The 20,207-nt window shown below is 36.8% G+C and overlaps 1 protein-coding gene across 2 annotated transcripts in view; it reads right to left on the bottom strand.

Annotated features, from left to right (window-relative positions):
- Positions 1-2,638: 2,638 nt before the first annotated feature.
- PDE3A (phosphodiesterase 3A) overlaps positions 2,639-20,207 on the bottom strand; it is a 319,114-nt gene continuing 301,545 nt past the window's right edge. For both annotated transcript variants that reach the window (XM_007072865.3, XM_042991859.1), the window contains 3 exons: positions 19,283-19,438; positions 16,842-17,103; positions 2,639-6,972 (listed from right to left, as the gene is read on the bottom strand). In XM_007072865.3, the coding sequence (XP_007072927.3) occupies positions 6,731-6,972; positions 16,842-17,103; positions 19,283-19,438 (660 nt within the window). In that variant the 3' untranslated portion in view covers positions 2,639-6,730. The remainder of the gene's footprint in view (positions 6,973-16,841; positions 17,104-19,282; positions 19,439-20,207) is intronic.

The raw sequence follows: 20,207 nt of genomic DNA, 5'->3' as shown, positions 1-20,207 counted from the left end.
TGAGCCATAAAAATAACCAGTTAATTTTCGAAAGAAAGTTGACGGAAAATTCTAACCAACAAGTTATATATACAAAACATCTTTAAACAACTACTTTTAATTTTACATTAAATCATCTAAATATTTTGCTATTATATAGGGAGTAAAATTACTAGAATTAAAAGAAAAAAAAAGTCCTTCCCATCAAAAGGTACTCAAGCAGCAGTTTCTAAGTTCTAAAGGCTAATTCACATTCCAAAGCATGTGTACGTGCTGACTGTATAACGGAAGTCAGGGCTGAAATATGGATCCATTAAGTGTCTTTACTCAAGAGTAACTGATAACTAAATTGGTTTATCACAAAGATGGAGGGGTGTGCTGGCATGATCCTTCACATTTTATGTTGTGTTCACTCCTGATCCATAGTTTTTTTTTTTTTCCTGCTTTCTGGTACCATGGACTGCACAATGAAACTGGGTGTGGAGAGTTGTAACTTAGGTGAAGGGCATTCTTATTCCTTGTTATGGCGGAGAATTTCTGATCACTTTTCCTTGACTATTTTGAGTTAGAGAAGTAAAACTGAAGAGAAGTCACACTTTTCTCCTATGAGTTTGACTTTATTTTTTTTTTTTTTTAAAGAGGAAAGGAAGAATTCCCTGCTAAAATTTGTTTCATTTGAAATAGGTACTTTTACTGACACTGAAATTTTAGTTAAAGCAGTAAAGCTTTAACATGATTTTTAAAAATTTATGTTTCTGTTAATGAATTTCAAATTCAGACCTACCATTTGATCAGTCTTGGTAGATGAAGTAGTGGGTGTAGTTTATTGCCTGGTCAGTGCTTCATCTGTGAAAGTCAAGATTAATAAGATTTAATTATTTTTAGTAATGAAGATAACATATTTGGCGTTTTAACAGTGTTACAATTTACTAAAATATAATCTACATGAACAGACCATTTACTTTAAAACAATCTAATCCATGAAAAATTGCTGGATAATACATTCCTTTTTTTTTCTGGACAAGTCTGAAAAACTCAGGCTATAATTTGTGCGTTTCATCTACTTAAATTATTGGTACTAAGTTTATTTTTATCTATTTCATGTACTTCTTGAACCTGCTATGAAACAATTTCCTCCCTGAGGCATGAGAGATATTAGAAAAATAATTAAATATTCTTTCCAGTTTTTTATGACACAATAGTAGTTGTAATTCTATCAATATATTTAGCGTCTCTCTACCATGAAAGGTCATTTTGTGAGTTTCATTGTAATTGAATAACAAAAAAAAAATTTAAACAGCTTTGTTTCAAAAACTATATCAAATTTAAATATTTTTGATAGTACTTACATACGATGACAATATTACTCTCTGAAGCATTTTTTTAATGGATTATTTGCATGCTTAAAGAACCTCTTCTTGATGTGAAGCAATGAGGAAACTTTTCTGAACAGGTACATGTTCACTACCTATCAAAAGAAGGGTTGACTTCTCTTCTGTTGAGGGAAGCAGAAATCCATGAATACCAATGCCTTTCAAGTAATCAACCTTAGGAGAATATGGAGAAGAACCTGCTACCTTTAGATAGGAAATTTGGGCTCATTTTGCAACCTGAAGCACAGAGCAAAAGCTAATTTTGTTTTCCATCTCTATACAATTCCATATAATTTATAGTCTTACTGTACTAAAATAATTTACGGTGGATCAGTATTTTTGAATCCGCTCTGCAGATTCTCCATGTTAACATGGAGTTCCACCAAATAATAAAGCTTTAAGGTTTAGTCTTGGGTCTTTAAACATATTTAGCAGGACAATGCCTAATGATTTTTTGTCACCATTGCTAACCTGTTTGAATGATTTGATAGTATGAACGTAAAGGTCACTCAGGTAAGGTAAAAGCACCATTAGGTAAGGTAAAGTTGCAGCATGGTAATAAATGAAATGTGTGAGGTGATACGCAAATTGCCATGGTATGTAATATAGACTGAAAAATCTGTTCTTCTCTGATCATGGATTATTAGTGCTAAACATTATAAATACCATGTAAACCTCAATTTAAGTTGCTGAATGCATTGTTTATAGTTTAAGTCAGTGCTTATATGCACTGAATATGCAATCAATCAAATATGCAATAAGAATTTGAGTATTTACTAGAGGAACAAACTGATATGAATACAGGTGGACCTAAAACTTGCATATTTTGCCCTGATTAGAGGTTCTAAGAGTAATTTAATTTTGGAATGCTCCTCGCTTAAAACGGCTAATTGGTCTCCTAATCTTATGGTGGAATTTTGTTGAACAGATTAGAAAAACAGACGAACAGTATCAGCAAATTCAGTTTCCTTTCATGGAAAAATCACAAGAGAAATGAATGACCTAGAACAATGATCATAAATTATTTTGCTGCTTGTTAGGAGCGAAGGTGAATGAAAGAAACTCAGTTTGGTTTCGAAGTATACAGATATTTTAGATCTCAATTGTCTGGAGGTAACCTATGAGCATTTGAAATCTTACTGATATTTTTCTTTCCACACACAGGAGCTGAGAATCCCTAGAATAAGGAGAATCTTGATTTACCCCAGGCTATGAAAGCTTACAAAAGTTGGTTTTACTGGAGGCTTCTGCCAGTTTGAAAAGACAGTTATTTCCAAAGTGGCATATAAACCAGGAAAGGCATTAAGTGGGACTCAGGGTTAGGATGGAAGAAAGGACAGTAAGATCCTTACTGTGGTTTTCATTATTATTTTAGAAATATTTCAAAAGGTGAGGACAATGGAGATCCCCATACTGACAGCGAAGCACCAAAAATACCTCCCAAAGTAGGGTAGAAATGATTTTTTGATCAGCCACTTCTCATTGGTCAGGAATTGTTCATCACACAAATATCACTTATATAAAGCAGTCATTTCAAACTTTAGACTTTATTTACAATGATAATTTGCATATCTTTATTACTTAGAAAATAATTTATATTTTTCCACCATTTAAACAAAGAATAGGCCTGAGTCTCATGCCTGTTGCACAGCTTTTACCTTCAAAGAAATTTCTCTGGGCACGTGACAGGGGACGTCGGGAAATCGCAAATCAAGAGAGGCAGGGGACATGAGGAAATCACAATACATACATGTAATATGAACAGTCTGCATATCGTACAATCCCTTTTCTTTAGTTTTACTGGGATTGCAATAATTAGGGGTTTGTTCTGGAAGTCGATCAAAACGGAACATATAGAATTGGGTATTCTGTTTTTAGAAAATGAGTATTTTCTTAAACATGAGGACATTCCTTCACTTGCCAGATGAAGACTAGTATAGATCTATCCCTGTACAGTGCTACTATCTTCATCTACTGAGAGAAAACCAAATCTTATAGAAATGACAAATAAAATTTTATAGTTTGGAAAAAAGCTAAAGTGGTGTTCTTACCAAGGAAACGATATCCTAAAGGTTGGCTTAGTCGGATACCTGGAAAGGACATTATAATAGCATGCTGGAAACGACAGTGATGACACTCATAGTAATACCTGGTCTTTTCCTTAACAGAGAGCAACCCCTAGCATCAAGGTCACCAGCTCTGAGTTTTCCTCCCAGTGGGTTTATGGCTGTCTGCACAATGATCCTTTTTCCTAAATGGGCTACAGATTCCTTCATTTGAAAGACCTGAGTTTACCTAAATGGCACCTATAAATAGGCTCATATAAAAACGTAGCAAATTGCAACAAACACACTGGCACCACAGGGAATAAGCTCTGGAGTTGGAAGTGAACACAGTAATACTGCTGTCACCGAGGAGGGGGAGAACATAGCCATCAGAAAAAGTCTTTTTATGCCCCTGGTCATCTTTTGGGATGTACTGAATGTGTATGAAAGGGTCATCCTTGATCTCTATTTCTTTATTTCAATGGATTTTTAGCTGTAATATCCTGGCAATTGATTTTTGAAGAAAAAAAGGTGATCAATCTGCCTGGACTGATTGACACAATTTGGGAATGAAGAGGTTCTAAGTGCTTTGGCCACCATTATTTCAGGTACTCTAAAACAGAATAAACGCAACCGGGTCATTTGCTAAGACCTCTACTCTGGCAGCCAGACTGGCCAGCTTTGACGCAGCACCTGCCAATACACAGTTATAAACTCGTGACTATTTTGCTGTCACATTACTTGCTCCACAACCTGTATTTGTGCTCACTTTCACCTGTGTTTTAGACACTTGTCATATGACATTTGGAGAATGGGGAAAGATTTGTTTTGTTAAGTAATTAGGTACAAGAGATAAACGAGCACATTTTTTCCCCCTCTTCTCTTATTTGCAAGGGAAGGAAAACAGTTAATGTCACTGGGGAAATGCATTTGACTCACAGTAATTTTTGCAAACATGAGACACAAAAGCATTACTAAGAAAATGGAAAACAACTCAGTAAATCCTGAATAGTGAAGACCTAGTGTTAACACAAAAATATGAAATTATTCTCATTTTTGAAGCAGAGTCTGCATCTACTTGATCCTTTTTCCTGTTTTCCTACTTAATGGGAAATCTGCCCTGAAATTGTGTTTACTTTAGATTATGTTATGTTTGCCTTATTTGAAAAATGCCATAGGTTAATGTAAAATCACTGCTTTGGAAAGGAAGAATATTCATTTATGAGAAACAAAAGCATTTTTAATGTAAACACTCTTTGCTATGACTTCAGAGGAAAGAAAAATTAGAAATCACCATCAAGATTAACTTAGAAGCTAAGATCGTTTCATTGATGAACAAGTTCTTCCGTACATAGTACTGAAGGAGGAATTATAACCAAAAAACATTCGCAAGAAATGGATACCAATTATAAAAATTCGGTATTGGTTATGCAAGTCTTTCTCTTTGGGAGACATGAACCCCAAAGTGACCTAAAAGTTCAAAGTTCCTAGGAAAAAACATTCTTTGTGGCATCTTCCTTAATTGGCATAAAATAACTATCTGATTATCATTTAAATTAGAATAGGTAGATATGTGGCTGTCCTTAGACCTCCGTGCAAATGATTCATCACTCTCTTACTGGGCTTGGAGATAGATACAATGTATAAAAATGGTGATTAAAATATAACTTTATAAAAATGTTTCCCTTTTCCTTTTTTAAAAAAAAGAGTTTACTATCTACAGAAACAAAAAAATCTTTATATTTACATCAAGATAACTATTCATGACAAATATAATAATATGAAATAAAATATTGAAAGTGAGTATCAACTTTTTAAATAAGGTTTGGCTCACAGCATAAACAAGTGTAGATGAACAAATAAAAAAAAAAAACTTTCAATAATAGGCCCAGGACCCAAAATTCCCTCTATAATTTTCCCTGCCAAAAGAAACATGACAATGGGCCAGATTGCAGACAGAAGCTACCTTACCCCACGGCACGTGGAACACCACAACAAGGTTGTTGTCAGTGGGACCCTCACCACCCAAAGCCAATCTTCAACAGTTGCCCAGAATCAGGCTTTCACTATGTCAACAAACACCAAACCCTAGGTTGCAATTTTCCCCCTTCATCTCTCGCTATATGTCCCATAGTGGGTTTCTGTTTGCCCTTTTTTCTTCTTTTCTATCACACATTTTGCAGCATATTTAAGACATGGAAGGTCACCGTGAAGAGCAATTCCCCCAAGTCTCCTCTGGCAACTTTTCAGAATTCTAACCTAATTAAAAGATCGGACTTCAGCCCCTTCTTAGGTGTTTATGTATAAAGAATGCCATCCCCTTAAAAATAGTTGATTTGATCTTACATGAGTGACAGACATACTCACAGACAAACAGCTCCTATACATTCATTAGGCAAGCAGATTGGAAAATGCCTGTCTTCCAGGTTTAAGGCTGGCGATAGAGCGCCTCCAAGTGGTGCATTAGTATAGTACCAATCCCGTGGCCCTCTCACCAGCCTGTGAATACCCTCCCTCTTCAGAGGGCCCTGGACTGAAGCTAAATGGAGGAAGGCATTTGGAATGGCTGCCTCTCAGACACTCCAGAGTGAACTGCCTTCCGTTTGTTCAGATGTGCTGAGTCATCTGCTGCAGCTATTCTATGAATGACTAAAACCATAAAAATCTCTGTTGACATAAGCACATACATACACACAAGCATGCTCTCTCTCTCTTCTCTCTCTCTGTCACACACACACACACACACACACACACACACACACACACACACGATATTGGCAGAATGTAGAAGAATTCAAATAATGCTCTGGAACTTTCATCCGTCAGTACTAAGAGCAAAAGCTCCTTAGTTGGTAACTTACATTCACTGCACTGTTTCCCTGCTAAGCCGCCCCATTTCCTCTGTGAATTGTTTTCCTTTTTTTTTCCTTTATAACTTACTATATCACAGTGACCACTATATATCTTAATATGAATGTTACTAAAGTGTGGAGCCAGTAACGCTGGCTTTCAGTGTGCATGTGCGTGTATGTGTGTGAATATGTTTTACATGTATCTACGTGCGAGCTTATATACACACACACATATATACTTCTTCCTTAAAAAAATCCTTGGAAGCTGGTGTTGCAAATGTGAAAGCTTCTCCGAGCAAGAGTTTTTAACAATGTACCTCACTGTAAAAATAAACACATAAAATGCAAAGAATTCCCAAATGCAATAGCTGTTTGCCCATCTTCTTGTATTTCTACAGTGTTGTGTCTAAGTGTTGTGCTGGCTTGAAAAGAGTCTGTGACAAGTCACTCTGTTGGGAAACACAGCTCATTATATCCATCATCACTGGTTTTGCTTCAGGGTTGGGATCTCCTCTCCTCTTGGCTTCCCTTTCTCTTCCTCTTCTTCCCTGATGGCCTGGATCTGTTCTGAGGAATGCTGTTGGGGTGACTGGTCCAGGGATTGACTCTCTATGCCCGCCAACCGCTGTTCCTCTTCAATGACTTTCTTCCACATCTTGTGGTTCTGCAGGAGGTGTTGAGTTATTTGGCAGTAGATTTTCCTCCTTTTGAAAGTTTTCTTTCCTGAGAAAACACCAAATTACTTATTTGTGTGCTGAGTACATGGTGGTTATTTTTTTCCACATCATTAATAGGAGCTAAAGTACCAAACAGATACATATACCACTTGATTTGCGTATCATCATAATGTTGCTTTCAAGAGTAGGGAAATAAGAGGGAGATGGCAACCATCATTAATATATCATGGTTACATCGAGACATACTGTGAACCGGATTTAATATCCAGTAATGCCCTATAAGAAGTTCTACTTAAGTTTTGGTATTATTCTCAATACAGTCAGATCCTCCAGATTTTTCACCTGGACTACTGGAAGAACTTCTTGTTAGGTCTTCCTTTACTTTGTCAGCTAATTCAACCCACAAAAGTCTACAAGATTGATTTCTTTTAGGATGGTTTGAATGTTATTGTTCTGCTTCACACGGACTAAAATATTAATTTCAAAGTCCTGTCAAAGTTCTCCCACAAGCTGGCACAAGCATGCTTTTGCAGTCTTCCATCTTCCGCAGCCTGGCTTCTGTCTCTACTTCCATATATACACTGAACTCTTCTGTCCAGCAGGTACTGGCCCTCCTTCTCAAATGCTCTTCTCAGTCCTCAAAAGTTCATGCCCATTTATTATTTTGAGACTCAGATTTTACTGAATTGCTCCTATAAGAAATACTCTCTCCCCCTGTCTCCCCTCACTCTTCTAAACTCTCATTTCCCTCCATTCATGCTTCCAAGAGTACACATTGTTTTCATTTTTTTCCTTTCTCATTATCTTGGTATCTTTTTCTGATAACTGCATATCCAAAATCAGAAACTCTCATCCCTTCTTTCAATTATATAGTTCTAGAAAAGGTTGTCAAACTCTACTTCCCCACCCACCTTCCCACAATATAGCCCTGTTGCAGCAGCTAGTCAATGGGTGTGACCCAAATCAGGTCAATCAGCATCTTCCCCTGGGAATTTTCCCAACAGCATGGAATCAGTCAGGGAATGGGGGCTGGGGATCTTTTCTCCTCTGCCTGTTTATGTGAAATGAAGTGAATATAGAGCTGGCTAGATTTCCAGTCTCACATAGAAAGAAAGGTTGAAAGATCAAGCTGTCAGGCAGGTGACTCAGAGACAAGAGCAGGTGCAAGTAAGCGTGAATACTGGACAACATCCCAATTACCTGAACCAGTAATTTTCCCTTTTGTATATACTCACTTTATTGGAGTCTTGTCACTTGTAACAAAAACAATGTCCTCAATGACGTGCATTCTTTTATTTTTATTTTATTTAATTTTTTAAAGTTTATTATTTTGAGAAAGACAGAGACTGCACGAGTAGGAGAGGGGCAGAGAGAGAATCCCAAGCAGGCTCTGCAGCACTGTCAGCACAGAGCCCAACACGGGGCTCAAACTCACAAAAGTGTGAGATCCTGACCTGAGCCAAAACCAAAACTCAGACGCTTAACCCACTGAGCCACCCAGGTGCCCCAATAACATGCATTCTTTAGGGCACTTATCTTGCTCTCATATATTACAGGCCTTAGCCCCTCTACTAGACTACAGCTTCTTTTAGGGAGCCTTGTAAAGACAAGTATGTATCTTATACAGAATGAGGCTCAGCAAATATGCATTTGATAAGTAAATAAATTACATTGTCTTGGTGACCAAAACATTTCATGTGTTCAACATGGAAATAGTAAGGACAATTTTCACAGAATTGCATCTCTTAAGGAACTATAATATCATCAACTTTGACAGATGAAACATAAGACATTTTAAAGACCTTTGAATTGATACCATAATTCACTATTTAGTCTTCCAATTCTTTATCTACTTATTAAGAACCTAATATGCACCAAGTATGGTAGGTTCTGGTCATTCACTGATAGACATAATGCCTGCCAGCATGGAGTTTTACTCTAGCGGGCAAGAGTGAAAAGGTAGGTACAATCACACTGAGTCTTACAAAATCTTTTAAAGGTGCCAGAAAGAGACAAAAATTACTCAGCCAAGAGAATATGGCATGATGACCATGGCTTGGGCTAGGAAGAAAGTAATGAAAATGAAGACAAGTAGATAAATGTGAGACATATTTGTGAGGTTTAATCAACAGGACTTTGGCAACTGATTAGATGTAAGGAAAAAAAGAAGAAAGAGGAATCAAAGACAACCCTGAGCTGTCTGGCCTGAGCCATTGAGTAGGTGGTCATAAGATGTACTGAGAAGGCAATGTTAGGTGAGGAGATTTGAGGGAGATGCTGAACATGAAATGTCTGGGACACCTTCAAGTGCAGAGGTAAAGTAAGAACTAGACTTGAGTTTAGAAGAGGGTCTGCTTGCGGCCAGAATATAACTTTTAGTACCTTCATCCGAGTGGCCATCTTAGACTTAGACCAAGAATTTAGAAATTAGGCTAAGATCCCCTATTGGACTATGAACTTTCCAATGCACAGAAGCCAGGTCCCTCCTTTTGTGTGTATATTGTGTACAAAGCTCCAGACTTTAGTAAGAGTTTACTAGATGAATCACGTTCTTTCTAGTTTCTGTTCCACAGGTCCAAGTAAATGATGAAGTGGTGATAAGTGATAAAAATGACAACGATATGAAAAAGCGGTCCACAGGAAATTATGATCTAATGGGGACTACATTAAAGAGTTAACAGTACAAGTTACCAGGAATATCAGCAGGGATATTTGGGTTTACCTAATGAAGTAGTAATGATTTACAATGTACAATCTGAGAGGAAAAAAGAAGAAAAAAAATAGTAAGAATAGGAAAAAAATACATTAGCTATGAGATATGCCAAAGGAAGTAGATCTTTTGGAGGCCATCCACCAAAATTTTTATGGAAGTACTAGTGATTCTGTCAACAGTTTTATTATAATATACCACAAAAATTATTTTATTTTACAGGGTAAGATCAATTTCAAAATACAGTTAAAAAAAAAAAAAGGACACTGATAACCAGTAAGGAAACTGAATTAGTAATCAAAAATCTGCCAAAAAACAAGAGTCCAGGGCCAGATGGCTTTCCAGGGAAATTCTACCAAACATTTAAGGAAGAGTTAACACCTATTCTCTTGAAACTATTCCAAAAAATAGAAATGGAAGGAAAACTTCCAAACTCTTTCTATGAAGCCAGCATTACCTTGATTCCAAAACCAGACAGAGACCCCACTAAAAAGGAGAACTACAGACCAATTTCCCTGATGAACATGGATACAAAAATCCTCAACAAGATATTAGCCAACCGGCTCCAACAATACGTTAAAAAAATTATTCACCACGACCAAGCGGGATTTATACCTGGGATGCAGGGTCGGTTCAATATCTGCAAAACAATTAGCATGATTCATCACATCAATAAAAGAAAGGACAAGAACCATATGATCCTCTCAATAGATGCAGAGAAAGCATTTGACAAAATACAGCATCCTTTCTTGATAAAAACCCTCAAGAAAGTAGGGATAGAAGGAGCATACCCCCAGATCATAAAAGCCATATATGAACGACCCAATGCTAATATCATTCTCAAAAGGGAAAAACTGACAGAAAGAAATAAAAGGCATCCAAATCGGCCAGGAGGAGGTCAAACTTTCACTCTTCTCAGATGACGTGATAATCTGTATGGAAAACCCAAAAGACTCCACCAAAAAACTGCTAGAACTGATTCATGAATTCAGCGAAGTTGCAGTATATAAAATCAACACACAGAAATCGGTTGCATTTCTATTCACCAACAATGAAGCAAAAGAAAGAGAAATCAAAGAATCGATCCCATTTACAGTTGCACTAAAAACCATAAAATACCCAGGAATAAATCTAAACAAAGAGGTGAAAAATCTATACACTGAAAAGTATAGAAAGCTTATGAAAGAAATGGAAGAAGACACACAAAAATGGAAAAAGATTCCATGCTCCTGGATAGGAAGAACAAATATTGTTAAAATGTCAATACTACCGAAAGCAATCTACATATTCAATGCAATCCCTATCAAAGTTACACCAGCATTTTTACAGAGCTAGAACAAATAATCCTAAAATTTGTATGGAACCAGAAAAGACCCTGAATAGCCAAAGCGATCTTGAAAAAGAAAACCAAAGCAGGAGGCATCACAATCCTAGACTTCACGCTATACTACAAAGCTGTAATCATCAGGATAGTACGGTACTGGCACAAGAACACTCAGATCAATGGAACAGAATAGAGAACCCAGAAATGGACCCACAAACATATGGCCAACTGATCTTTGACAAAGCAGGAAAGAATATCCAATGGAATAAAGACAGTCTCTTCAGCAAGAGGTGCTGGGAAAACTGGACAGCGACATGCAGAAAAATGAACCTGGACCACTTTCTTACACCATACACAAAAATAAACTCAAAATGGATGAAAGACCTCAATGTAAGACAGGAAGCCATCAAAATCCTTGAGGAGAAAGCAGGCAAAAACCTCTTTGATCTTACGTGCAGCAAGTTCTTACTCAACACGTCTCCAGAGGCAAGGGAAACAAAAGCAAAAATGAACTACTGGGACCTCATCAAAGTAAAAACCTTCTGCACAGCAAAGGAAACAATCAGTAAAACTAAAAGGCAACTGACAGAAAGGGAGAAGATATTTGCAAATGACATATGAGATAAAGGGTTAGTATCCAAAATCTATAAAGAACTTCTCAAACTCAACACCCAAAAAACAAATAACCCAGTGAAGAAATGGGCAAAAGACATGAATAGACACTTCTCCAAGGAAGATATACAGATGGCTAATCAACACATGAAAAAATGCTCCACATCACTCATCATCAGGGAAATACAAATCAAAACCACAATGAGATACCACCTGACAACTGTCAGAATGGGTAACATGAACAACTCAGTCAACAACAGATGTTGGCGAGTATGCAGAGAAAGAGGATCTCTTTTGTATTGTTGGTGGGAATGCAAGCTGGTGCAGCCACTCTGGAAAATAGTATGGAGGTTCCTCAAAAAGCTAAAAATAGAACTTCCCTATGACCCACCAATTGCACTACTAGGCATTTATCTACTGGATACAGGTGTGCTGTTTTGAAGGGACACATGCACCCCCACGTTTATAGCAGCACTATCAACAACAGCCAAAGTATGGAAAGAGCCCAAATGTCCATCGATGGATGAATGGATAAAGAAGAGGTGGTATATATACATATACACAATGGAGTATTACTCGGCAATCAAAAAGAATGAAATCTTACCATTTGCAACTATGTGGATGGAACTGGAGGGTATTATGCTAAGTGAAATTAGTCAGAGAAAGACAAAAATTATATGACTTCACTCATATGAGGACTTTAAGAGACGAAACAGATGAACATAAGGGAAGGGAAACAAAAATAATATAAAAACAGGGAGTGGGACAAAACAGAAGAGACTCATAAATATGGAGAACTGAGGGTTGCTGGAGGGGTTGTAGGAGGGGGGATGGGGTAAATGGGTAAGAGACACTAAGGAATCTACTCCTGAAATCATTGTTGCAGTATATGCTGACTAATTTGGATGTAAATTTAAAAAAAGGAATAAAAAGAAAAGAAACAGATGCCAAAAAAAAAAAAAAAGGGACACGCTATCTTGAATTAATTTTGAACCATACAGACACATAACAAAATTATTAAATTGAATAAATGCCAGGGTGAATGGATATAGGCTGAGTCATAAGCAAGAATTTAAAAAACGATTTACTGGTTTTCATTATTTTATTTATGAGATGAACCCATCAATCAAATTTATATTGACCACCTACTAATTGACAAGAAATTTCTGGATGCTACATACACAAAGACCAATTAGTCCAAGAGCTTGCCTTAAAGGAGTTTACTGTTTATAGGAGAAAGAGCAAAGAAGACAAGAAAATAAAATACACATGCTATGTTTTATGACAGACGTATGCATGTGACTAAGATGGTCTTGATGCTCCTGTTAGCTGGACTAAATTCTAGACCAGTTTCTTCCAGATTGTATGTCTCTGGCCTGCCTTTTATTATAGCATTTACTTTATAAAACTTGAAAGTGCAGATACTTTCTCTGCTCTTTTGTAATACAGATAAAACTTCTCCCAGTTTCTAGCCAGTTTTACAACCCAGGAACTCCTTCCTCAAGTACATGGGCATTAATTCTTTTGAAATGAAATCATCAAGAAAAACAGGGGCCCTAACTTTCAGTCTTCATGGGAGGGAAGGTGCCTAACTTCAATACGTACCAATTAGCAAACACAAATGGCTCAATCACATGGGCCAACTTCCCTCTAAGGTCCTATAGTAATTTTTCATAGCTCATGTTATTGCTTAAAAATTCTCCTGCCTTAGTTTCAATGGAGTTGAGTTTAATTTCTCTCCCTTATCGCAACAATGTTGAATAAAGCGTTCCTTGACATTTTTAACAAAGTGTATATTGCAATCTCTCTCTGGTACATTAAAACCATGGCAACACAAGAGACTCAGCCTGTGAGGGGATAGGTAAGATTTTTTTTTTTTTCAAAGAACAGGACACCTGAGGTGAGACGTAAATTTTGAGAATTAAATACTCTAGGTGAAGGTGTTGGCAGCATTCCAGGCAGAGTGAGGGGCATGCATACAGGCAGGGTTACGGGTCTGTGGAGCATGACATCAATTTCTTCAACTGAATGTTTCTTAACAAAGACTCTATGTGTATATGTGTATGCATGTGTGTGTGTGTGTATACATATACACAAAATTTAAAGAAATCTGAATTATTTCTATAAAAATCAATAAAATATATTACTACCACATTAGAGTTTTAAAAGCAAATTTATAAAATTATTCTTCTACCAAAGTCATCTACTTGTCTGTGTCTACTTTGTTTTTATTATAGTTAAGTCAAATCGGCTTCTGTTTAGGAATTTTTCAATGTCAATATACTTTTGAACCTAATCCTTTGAATCAAGAGAGTTACCAATGAGCATTGGCCGAAGGATAGATTTGAATCACGGTTATAGGAAAACACTACTGCCCAAGGTGATTATTCCATCTGAAAGTTATACACATTCATGGCAGTGTATTCAAAGGGATGAAGGTAACAAAAGCTTGATTTTTCTCCTTTTCCTTTCAGGACAGCTCCCATGAGAACAGCTGTTCTCTTATTAATGCTGTTAAATGTTAGCAATAAACCTCTCTGGATTTGAAGTGAATAAGGTGACGTAGAAGAAAGTTTGTACCAAATAAATTTGCGTAGATTAGAGTCTGCAGGTGGTCTAAAACATGCCTGTATTGGGAGCCAAATTGTTCAGCACTGGAACCTTTTGAAATGAGAACAAAGAGCCTTTCATTGCTCAAATTCTAAATGCAGCTTAGTACTTCATTAGAAACCTCTTAGTTCGCTGTAGGAATCTTTCAGATTTAATTATGAGGTTGGGAAAAAGCCTTCTTTCCCTAGGATACCATATTGAAACATTTAATTCTGTGTTTCCTGGGAGATCTCCAAGTTTTGCAAATTGCTGAAATTATCAGTGCATATTTAATCTAAATTTTTTCTGAAACCTAACTTTCAGGCTCAATCAAGTTAACCGTCTCAGTCAATCTGATTATGAAACTAAAATTACTTGGATTCTACAGCAGTCGAGTTAGAAATGAGGAAACCTGGGCTTGGAGAGTAACACATCAGAATCTGGAAGTCAGTATGGCAACTTAACCCTACAGAACGAAAAGTAATTGAATATCTGGTTGTCTCATTTGCTGCTAAAGCCAATGCTGACAAGTTGAGCCTGTTTAATCTCCTGTCCTGTGTTCTTCAATTCTTGATGCCGGTATTATGTGTGTGTTTTTTCAATGTGTTTGAGTTCAAATAGCAATCAGTAAGAGCCCACGGGAACAAAGCTTTTCCAAGAGGCTAAGCCGACAACACTTTCCAATATCACTCAGTGGGAAAAGAAAAACAAAAACAAAAAACAAACAAAAAAAAAACTGTCCTGTCCTTCAACAGCAAACTACCTCCTGGCTCTTTGAAGTTAAACAAAACAAAACAAAACAACCACTACATGTTTATTAAATGAACAAATGAAAACATAAGCCATGAATCCCAAGTCTTGTCTCCAACCTCTGAATCTCAAGATTAGCACAAAATTGCTAATGGAAATCTTTTTATAAGCACCAGAGAAATAAAATATAATTTCTTTGATAATAGAATACTGACGGAAAACAACTTTTGATTTTCAACTTATTCTGTACCAAAGTTAAAATATAAGACAGAACTGAAGCAAAAATTTAACCTAGAGCAAATTTGTGAAACCCTGCCTCATTAGTTTATAGTTCATGAAGATCTCTGTATCTCTATTTTGCAAGCCTACAACAGAGTACTTATAGAGGGCAAAATGGGTCAAACCCATGTCAGATTGAATTTACTAGATGGCTGAGATGAACTGAGTCATGAATTTTCCTGACAGTGCTAAAAGATGGGAATAAATGATCAGAATGTCTTTCTTTGGTAATATTTTGGGTAAGGGCTTCGAAAAATATTACCACTATATTTTTTATGAAGGCAGAGGTAAACCACATACTGTGTTTTCATGAAAATAATAACACTATTTGTGCAATGTTACTGTAAGGGTTATGGGTTTTCCTAATTATGATGTTTGGGCCTCCTCCCTATGACAGGAGAAGTAGCGGAGAATATTTCAAGACATGAATAAAACTAATGCCTTTTTGTCATCAGGTGAGTTAAAATGGATTAGGTTGGCTACATGATGTGCTCCAAATCAATGACCAGATGCGAATACTTTTCATTGTTCCTAATGTCACTACTTTGCCTGGTTCAAAGCCACAGTCATTTCTCACTTGGATAACTTCAACAGCCTCTTATTACCCTTATTCCCACCTCAGACTCAAGATTGTTCTCAATACAGCAGCTGAAGCAACCCATTTAAAATGTAAGCTGAATCAGCTAACTCTTCTGCACCACATCTCTCAGGGCTTCCCAACTTACTCAGAGTAAAAGCCAAACTCCATACTGTGACCTACAGCGCCCCACCTTCAAACCCTACATCATTTGGCTCCCCACTGCCTCTCTCCTGCTACCCCCTCAGCCCCTTTCCTGTCTTAGCCACCCCAGCTCTCCTGATGCTCCTTGAACACCCAGCCAACGCCGACCTCAGGACGTTTACATGGTTTGCTTCTTCTCTTCTTGGAACACTTTTTCCACCTGAACTGCCATGGATCTTCCTTCACTTCTTTCAGTCTTTTTTTTCTTTTTTATGTCTTTCTTCTTTAGATCATCTGTGGGTACCTTATCTAAAATTTTAACTTTTCTCTGCAGTATTTCATATCCCCCCCTTTTTTTTAAATCGAGCATTTATCAGTACCTGACTTATTAAAGACTTACTGACTTGTCCTGCTTAGTGTCTACCAACTCCACTGGAAAGAAAAGTCTAAATGGGCAAGGATTTATATTTTGTCTGATTTGTTCACGGCTCTATCTTCAGTACGTGGAAGAATGCCTGGCACAGTGTTGATGCTTAATAACTACCTCTTACCACTTCACATGGCTTTCCTTGAACTAGGCCAACAAAAGTCTATTGTTGCTCTATATAGTATGTGAAATTCCTTTCATCTCTAAATCATTAAGATACTATGAAGAACAGGCTTCAACCACTTGATTTCTTTTTGCTTCATAACAGAGAATGTATCCTTGTATGAACATGGTATTATAATAGATTCCACAGTCTATAATTACTATTATTATGATATTAGGGAAGGGAAGTTATCCACAATCCAATGCAGATGATATGTGGACACAAACTATGTAGTTCATGAGAAGCATAAATTCATCCCAACCTATGTAAAAACAAAAAACAAAAAACAAAACAACAATCCTAGGAAAAACACACTAGAAATAGATTTTATAAAACTTACTTGGAGCTTCATTATTTTCACAGGTTTCCTCTTCATTTGGTGCTTCCTCCTCCTCCTCCTCCTCTTCTTCTGGGTCATCAGTATCTCCTGACTCATCACTGTCTTCCACCCATTTCCCTGGCATTAGTCCTGCTGAATCATAGGAGTTGCACAGAGGACCCACAATGTGAGAGATGAAGGATTCCTGAAGATTGGCCAACTGAGGAGCAGAACGGTCCATGAAGGGGCTTATTGGTAACCCAAGGCTGGCCTCTTCATCACCCTGGAAATAGGAATTTAGCATGAATAGTCAACCAGAAAGATAAATGACATGGAAAATTTAAAATACTAGTAAAGTCAACATTCACTTGGCATCTAAAATTTGCAATTATGTAAGAACCCAGACATTCATGTGTGAACTCCCTCTTTTGCTTGACTGCTAAAAGATTCTACTCAAATTACTAAGATCCCTGTAGAAATGTTTTGTTGCTATTTATCACTTTTGTGATCTTGAGATTTTGGCTTTTGATTAAGGGGAAATAGAAGAAATGGTCTAATGTCTCAGTAGATGGTACTTCTTATTACACATGATTCCTCTTTAAATGAGAATATAAATGCACTTTAAAATGCAATGCTGGGAATAATTATCCAACAAATACATGATCTATCATGTTTTCTTTTTTTTTTTCTTTTGCCTTAGCTGCCAGAAATCTTAGTATAGTTTATTGCTCAATTAAAGGTGCTATCTTATCCCAGCTTTTGGTTGAATTATATCTTCTGTGATTATATGGTTTCTGAAAGTCTTATTTGGCAATATGTTTATCAGTACTATTGTGTGTTTTTATTTTGAACTGCTTCAAATCTTTCTGGAAAAAAAACAGATTGTAAGCTAGTAGTCATCTAGCAAAATTAATGAAGGAAATATACTTAAATACCAACAATGGTTATACCTATGTAGAATGATGATAAATTATCCTTTTTATTTTTCTTTATTTCAATATTTGGGGATTGATTATGAATTAATGTCATTTCTAGAAAAGTATCTAGAAAGTATAAACCTTTTATTCTATATATGAATCCTGTCTACAAAACCTTATAAACCTATAAAATTCTTTCTAATCCCTCTTTAAATATGTCCAGCGATAGCAGGCAATTTATTACTTATTTCTGGATTTCTTCATAATACAAATTTTTTTCTCTCATTGTCTTGAAATCAATCTCACTATACCTTCTATAGACTGGTTATATCCACACCATTTTTAGGGAAGGAAAAAGAAATCTCATGTTTCTTAAAAATCACATCTTGGGGTACCTGGGTGGCTCAGTAGGTTGAGTGTCCAACTTTGGCTCAGGTCATGATCTCACAGCTCGTGAGTTTGAGCCCCACGTCAGGCTCTGGTGCTGACGGCGCAGAGCCTGGAGCCTGCTTCAGATTCTGTGTCTCCCTCTCTCTCTGCCCCTAACCCACTCGCATTCTGTCTCTGTCTCTCTCAAAAATAAATAGACATTTAAAAAAATCAGGTCTGTGTTAAGCAATAATTTATCTTCTTTAATCTCCACAATGTATGATCACTTAACACTAAATTTGTATGTCAGCCTTTTAAGTATCTGAAGACAGTTATTACATCACCTCCATTTTCTCCCGTGGTAATGATCTTCACTTTTTTCATGTCTTTTTATGTCACTGATCCCTGTCCTTTACCCATGATCTACTGCCTCCACATTCCTCTTAAGAGAGTAAATCACAGTACTCAAAACACAGTTTCAGATATAATTAAATCAGCATAGGATAATATGGGGAAGATCACCTCATGTTTATGTGTTTGGTAGGTTTTTTGTTAGTGTGTTTATTTTCACATTATCATGTCAAATAAAATGCCTATTTTTAAAGCTTTTTTGTATGCTGCTGTTATTGATCACTAAAAGTAAATGAACTTGGGAGTGCCTGGGTGGCTCAGTTGGTTAAGTGTCTGACTCTTGATTCCAGTCAGGTCATAATCTCATGGTTCATGAGACCGAGCCCTGTGTCAGGCTCTGTGCTGACATCGCAGAGCCTGCTTGGGGTTCTCTCTCTCCTTGTCTTTCTCTGCCTCTCCCCGCCCTCTCTCTCTGCCCCCCAACTCCTGCTCTTTCTCTCTCAAAATAAACATTAAAAAGTAAATGAACTTAACCTCATATACATTCACCCATATAAACTACCTTATAATCAGTTTATAAAAAAAAACAATATCTCAATGGTGTTCCTAATGTCTCACTAAGTCATTTCATTATCTCAGTATCTTCTCCTTCCCCTCCCACACTCCCACAATCCTTGCAAATTGTGTATGTTTAGAGTTTTTAGTCAGCACATTTTCTGACGTATGAATATGAAAGAGATTGATCACATTTTACAGCTTTTGGAAGCTTTTCTGAATTTATGAGCAGCCTAAGTAGGAATTAAGATAAACAGTTAAGTTAGTTACCTGTTCATAAAATTCGTTGACAATACCCTCTGTCCACTGGAGATGGAGCTCTTTACATTTAGCTGGCCCATTGATATCAGCCAACTTTATACACATTTGACAAACCAGTAGACGATCATTTTCATTGGTCCAATCTATTCCAACATCATCATTAACCTGTTTGAGGGGCAAAGTTAAAATGTGTTTTGCCTCAATGAAAGCAAAAGTTGAACAGATAAACAATATTTATTATCTTCCTAACATGTAGAGATCAGAATAACAAGAAATGAAGAACTTCGTACTTATTTAAAATAACATTATTGGCTTGCATAACAGTAAAATAGCTTATCGGAAAACTAAAATAAGAAATGATGGACAAAATAATTATTAATTATTGAAGTGAAAATAATGCTACTTAAAATTAGCATAGGGGCGTCTGGGTGGCTTAGTCGGTTAAGCGTCCGACTTTGGCTCAGGTCATGATCTTGCAGTCTGTGAGTTCGAGCCCCGCGTGGGGCTCTGTGCTGACCACTCAGAGCCTGGAGCCTGTTTCAGATTCTGTGTCTCTCTCTCTCTCTCTGACCCTCCCCCATTCATGCTCTGTCTCTCTCTGTCTCTGTCTCAAAAAATAAATAAATAAATAAACGTTAAAAAAATAATTTAAAAATTTAGCATATATATGTAAAGAGGCTGTAAATTAAAGTGGATAAATAAATAAATAAAAAGAGACGCCTGAGTGGCTCAGTCGGTTGAGCATCTGAATCTTGATTTTGGCTCAAGTCATGATCCCAGGGTTGTGGGATTGAGCCCTGTGTTGGGCTCCATGTTGAGCGTGGAGCTGCTGAAGATTGTCTTTATTTCCCCCTTTGCCTCTCTCCCCTGCTCATGCTCTCTAAATAAACAAATAAATAAAATTAGCATATATTACCAATTACCAGTAAATAAA

Source organism: Panthera tigris, chromosome B4, assembly GCF_018350195.1.
Source record: "Panthera tigris isolate Pti1 chromosome B4, P.tigris_Pti1_mat1.1, whole genome shotgun sequence".
Classification (NCBI taxonomy): domain Eukaryota; kingdom Metazoa; phylum Chordata; class Mammalia; order Carnivora; family Felidae; genus Panthera; species Panthera tigris.
Note: the sequence above shows the minus strand (reverse complement) of the source record. Positions and strands in the feature narration are given on the sequence as shown.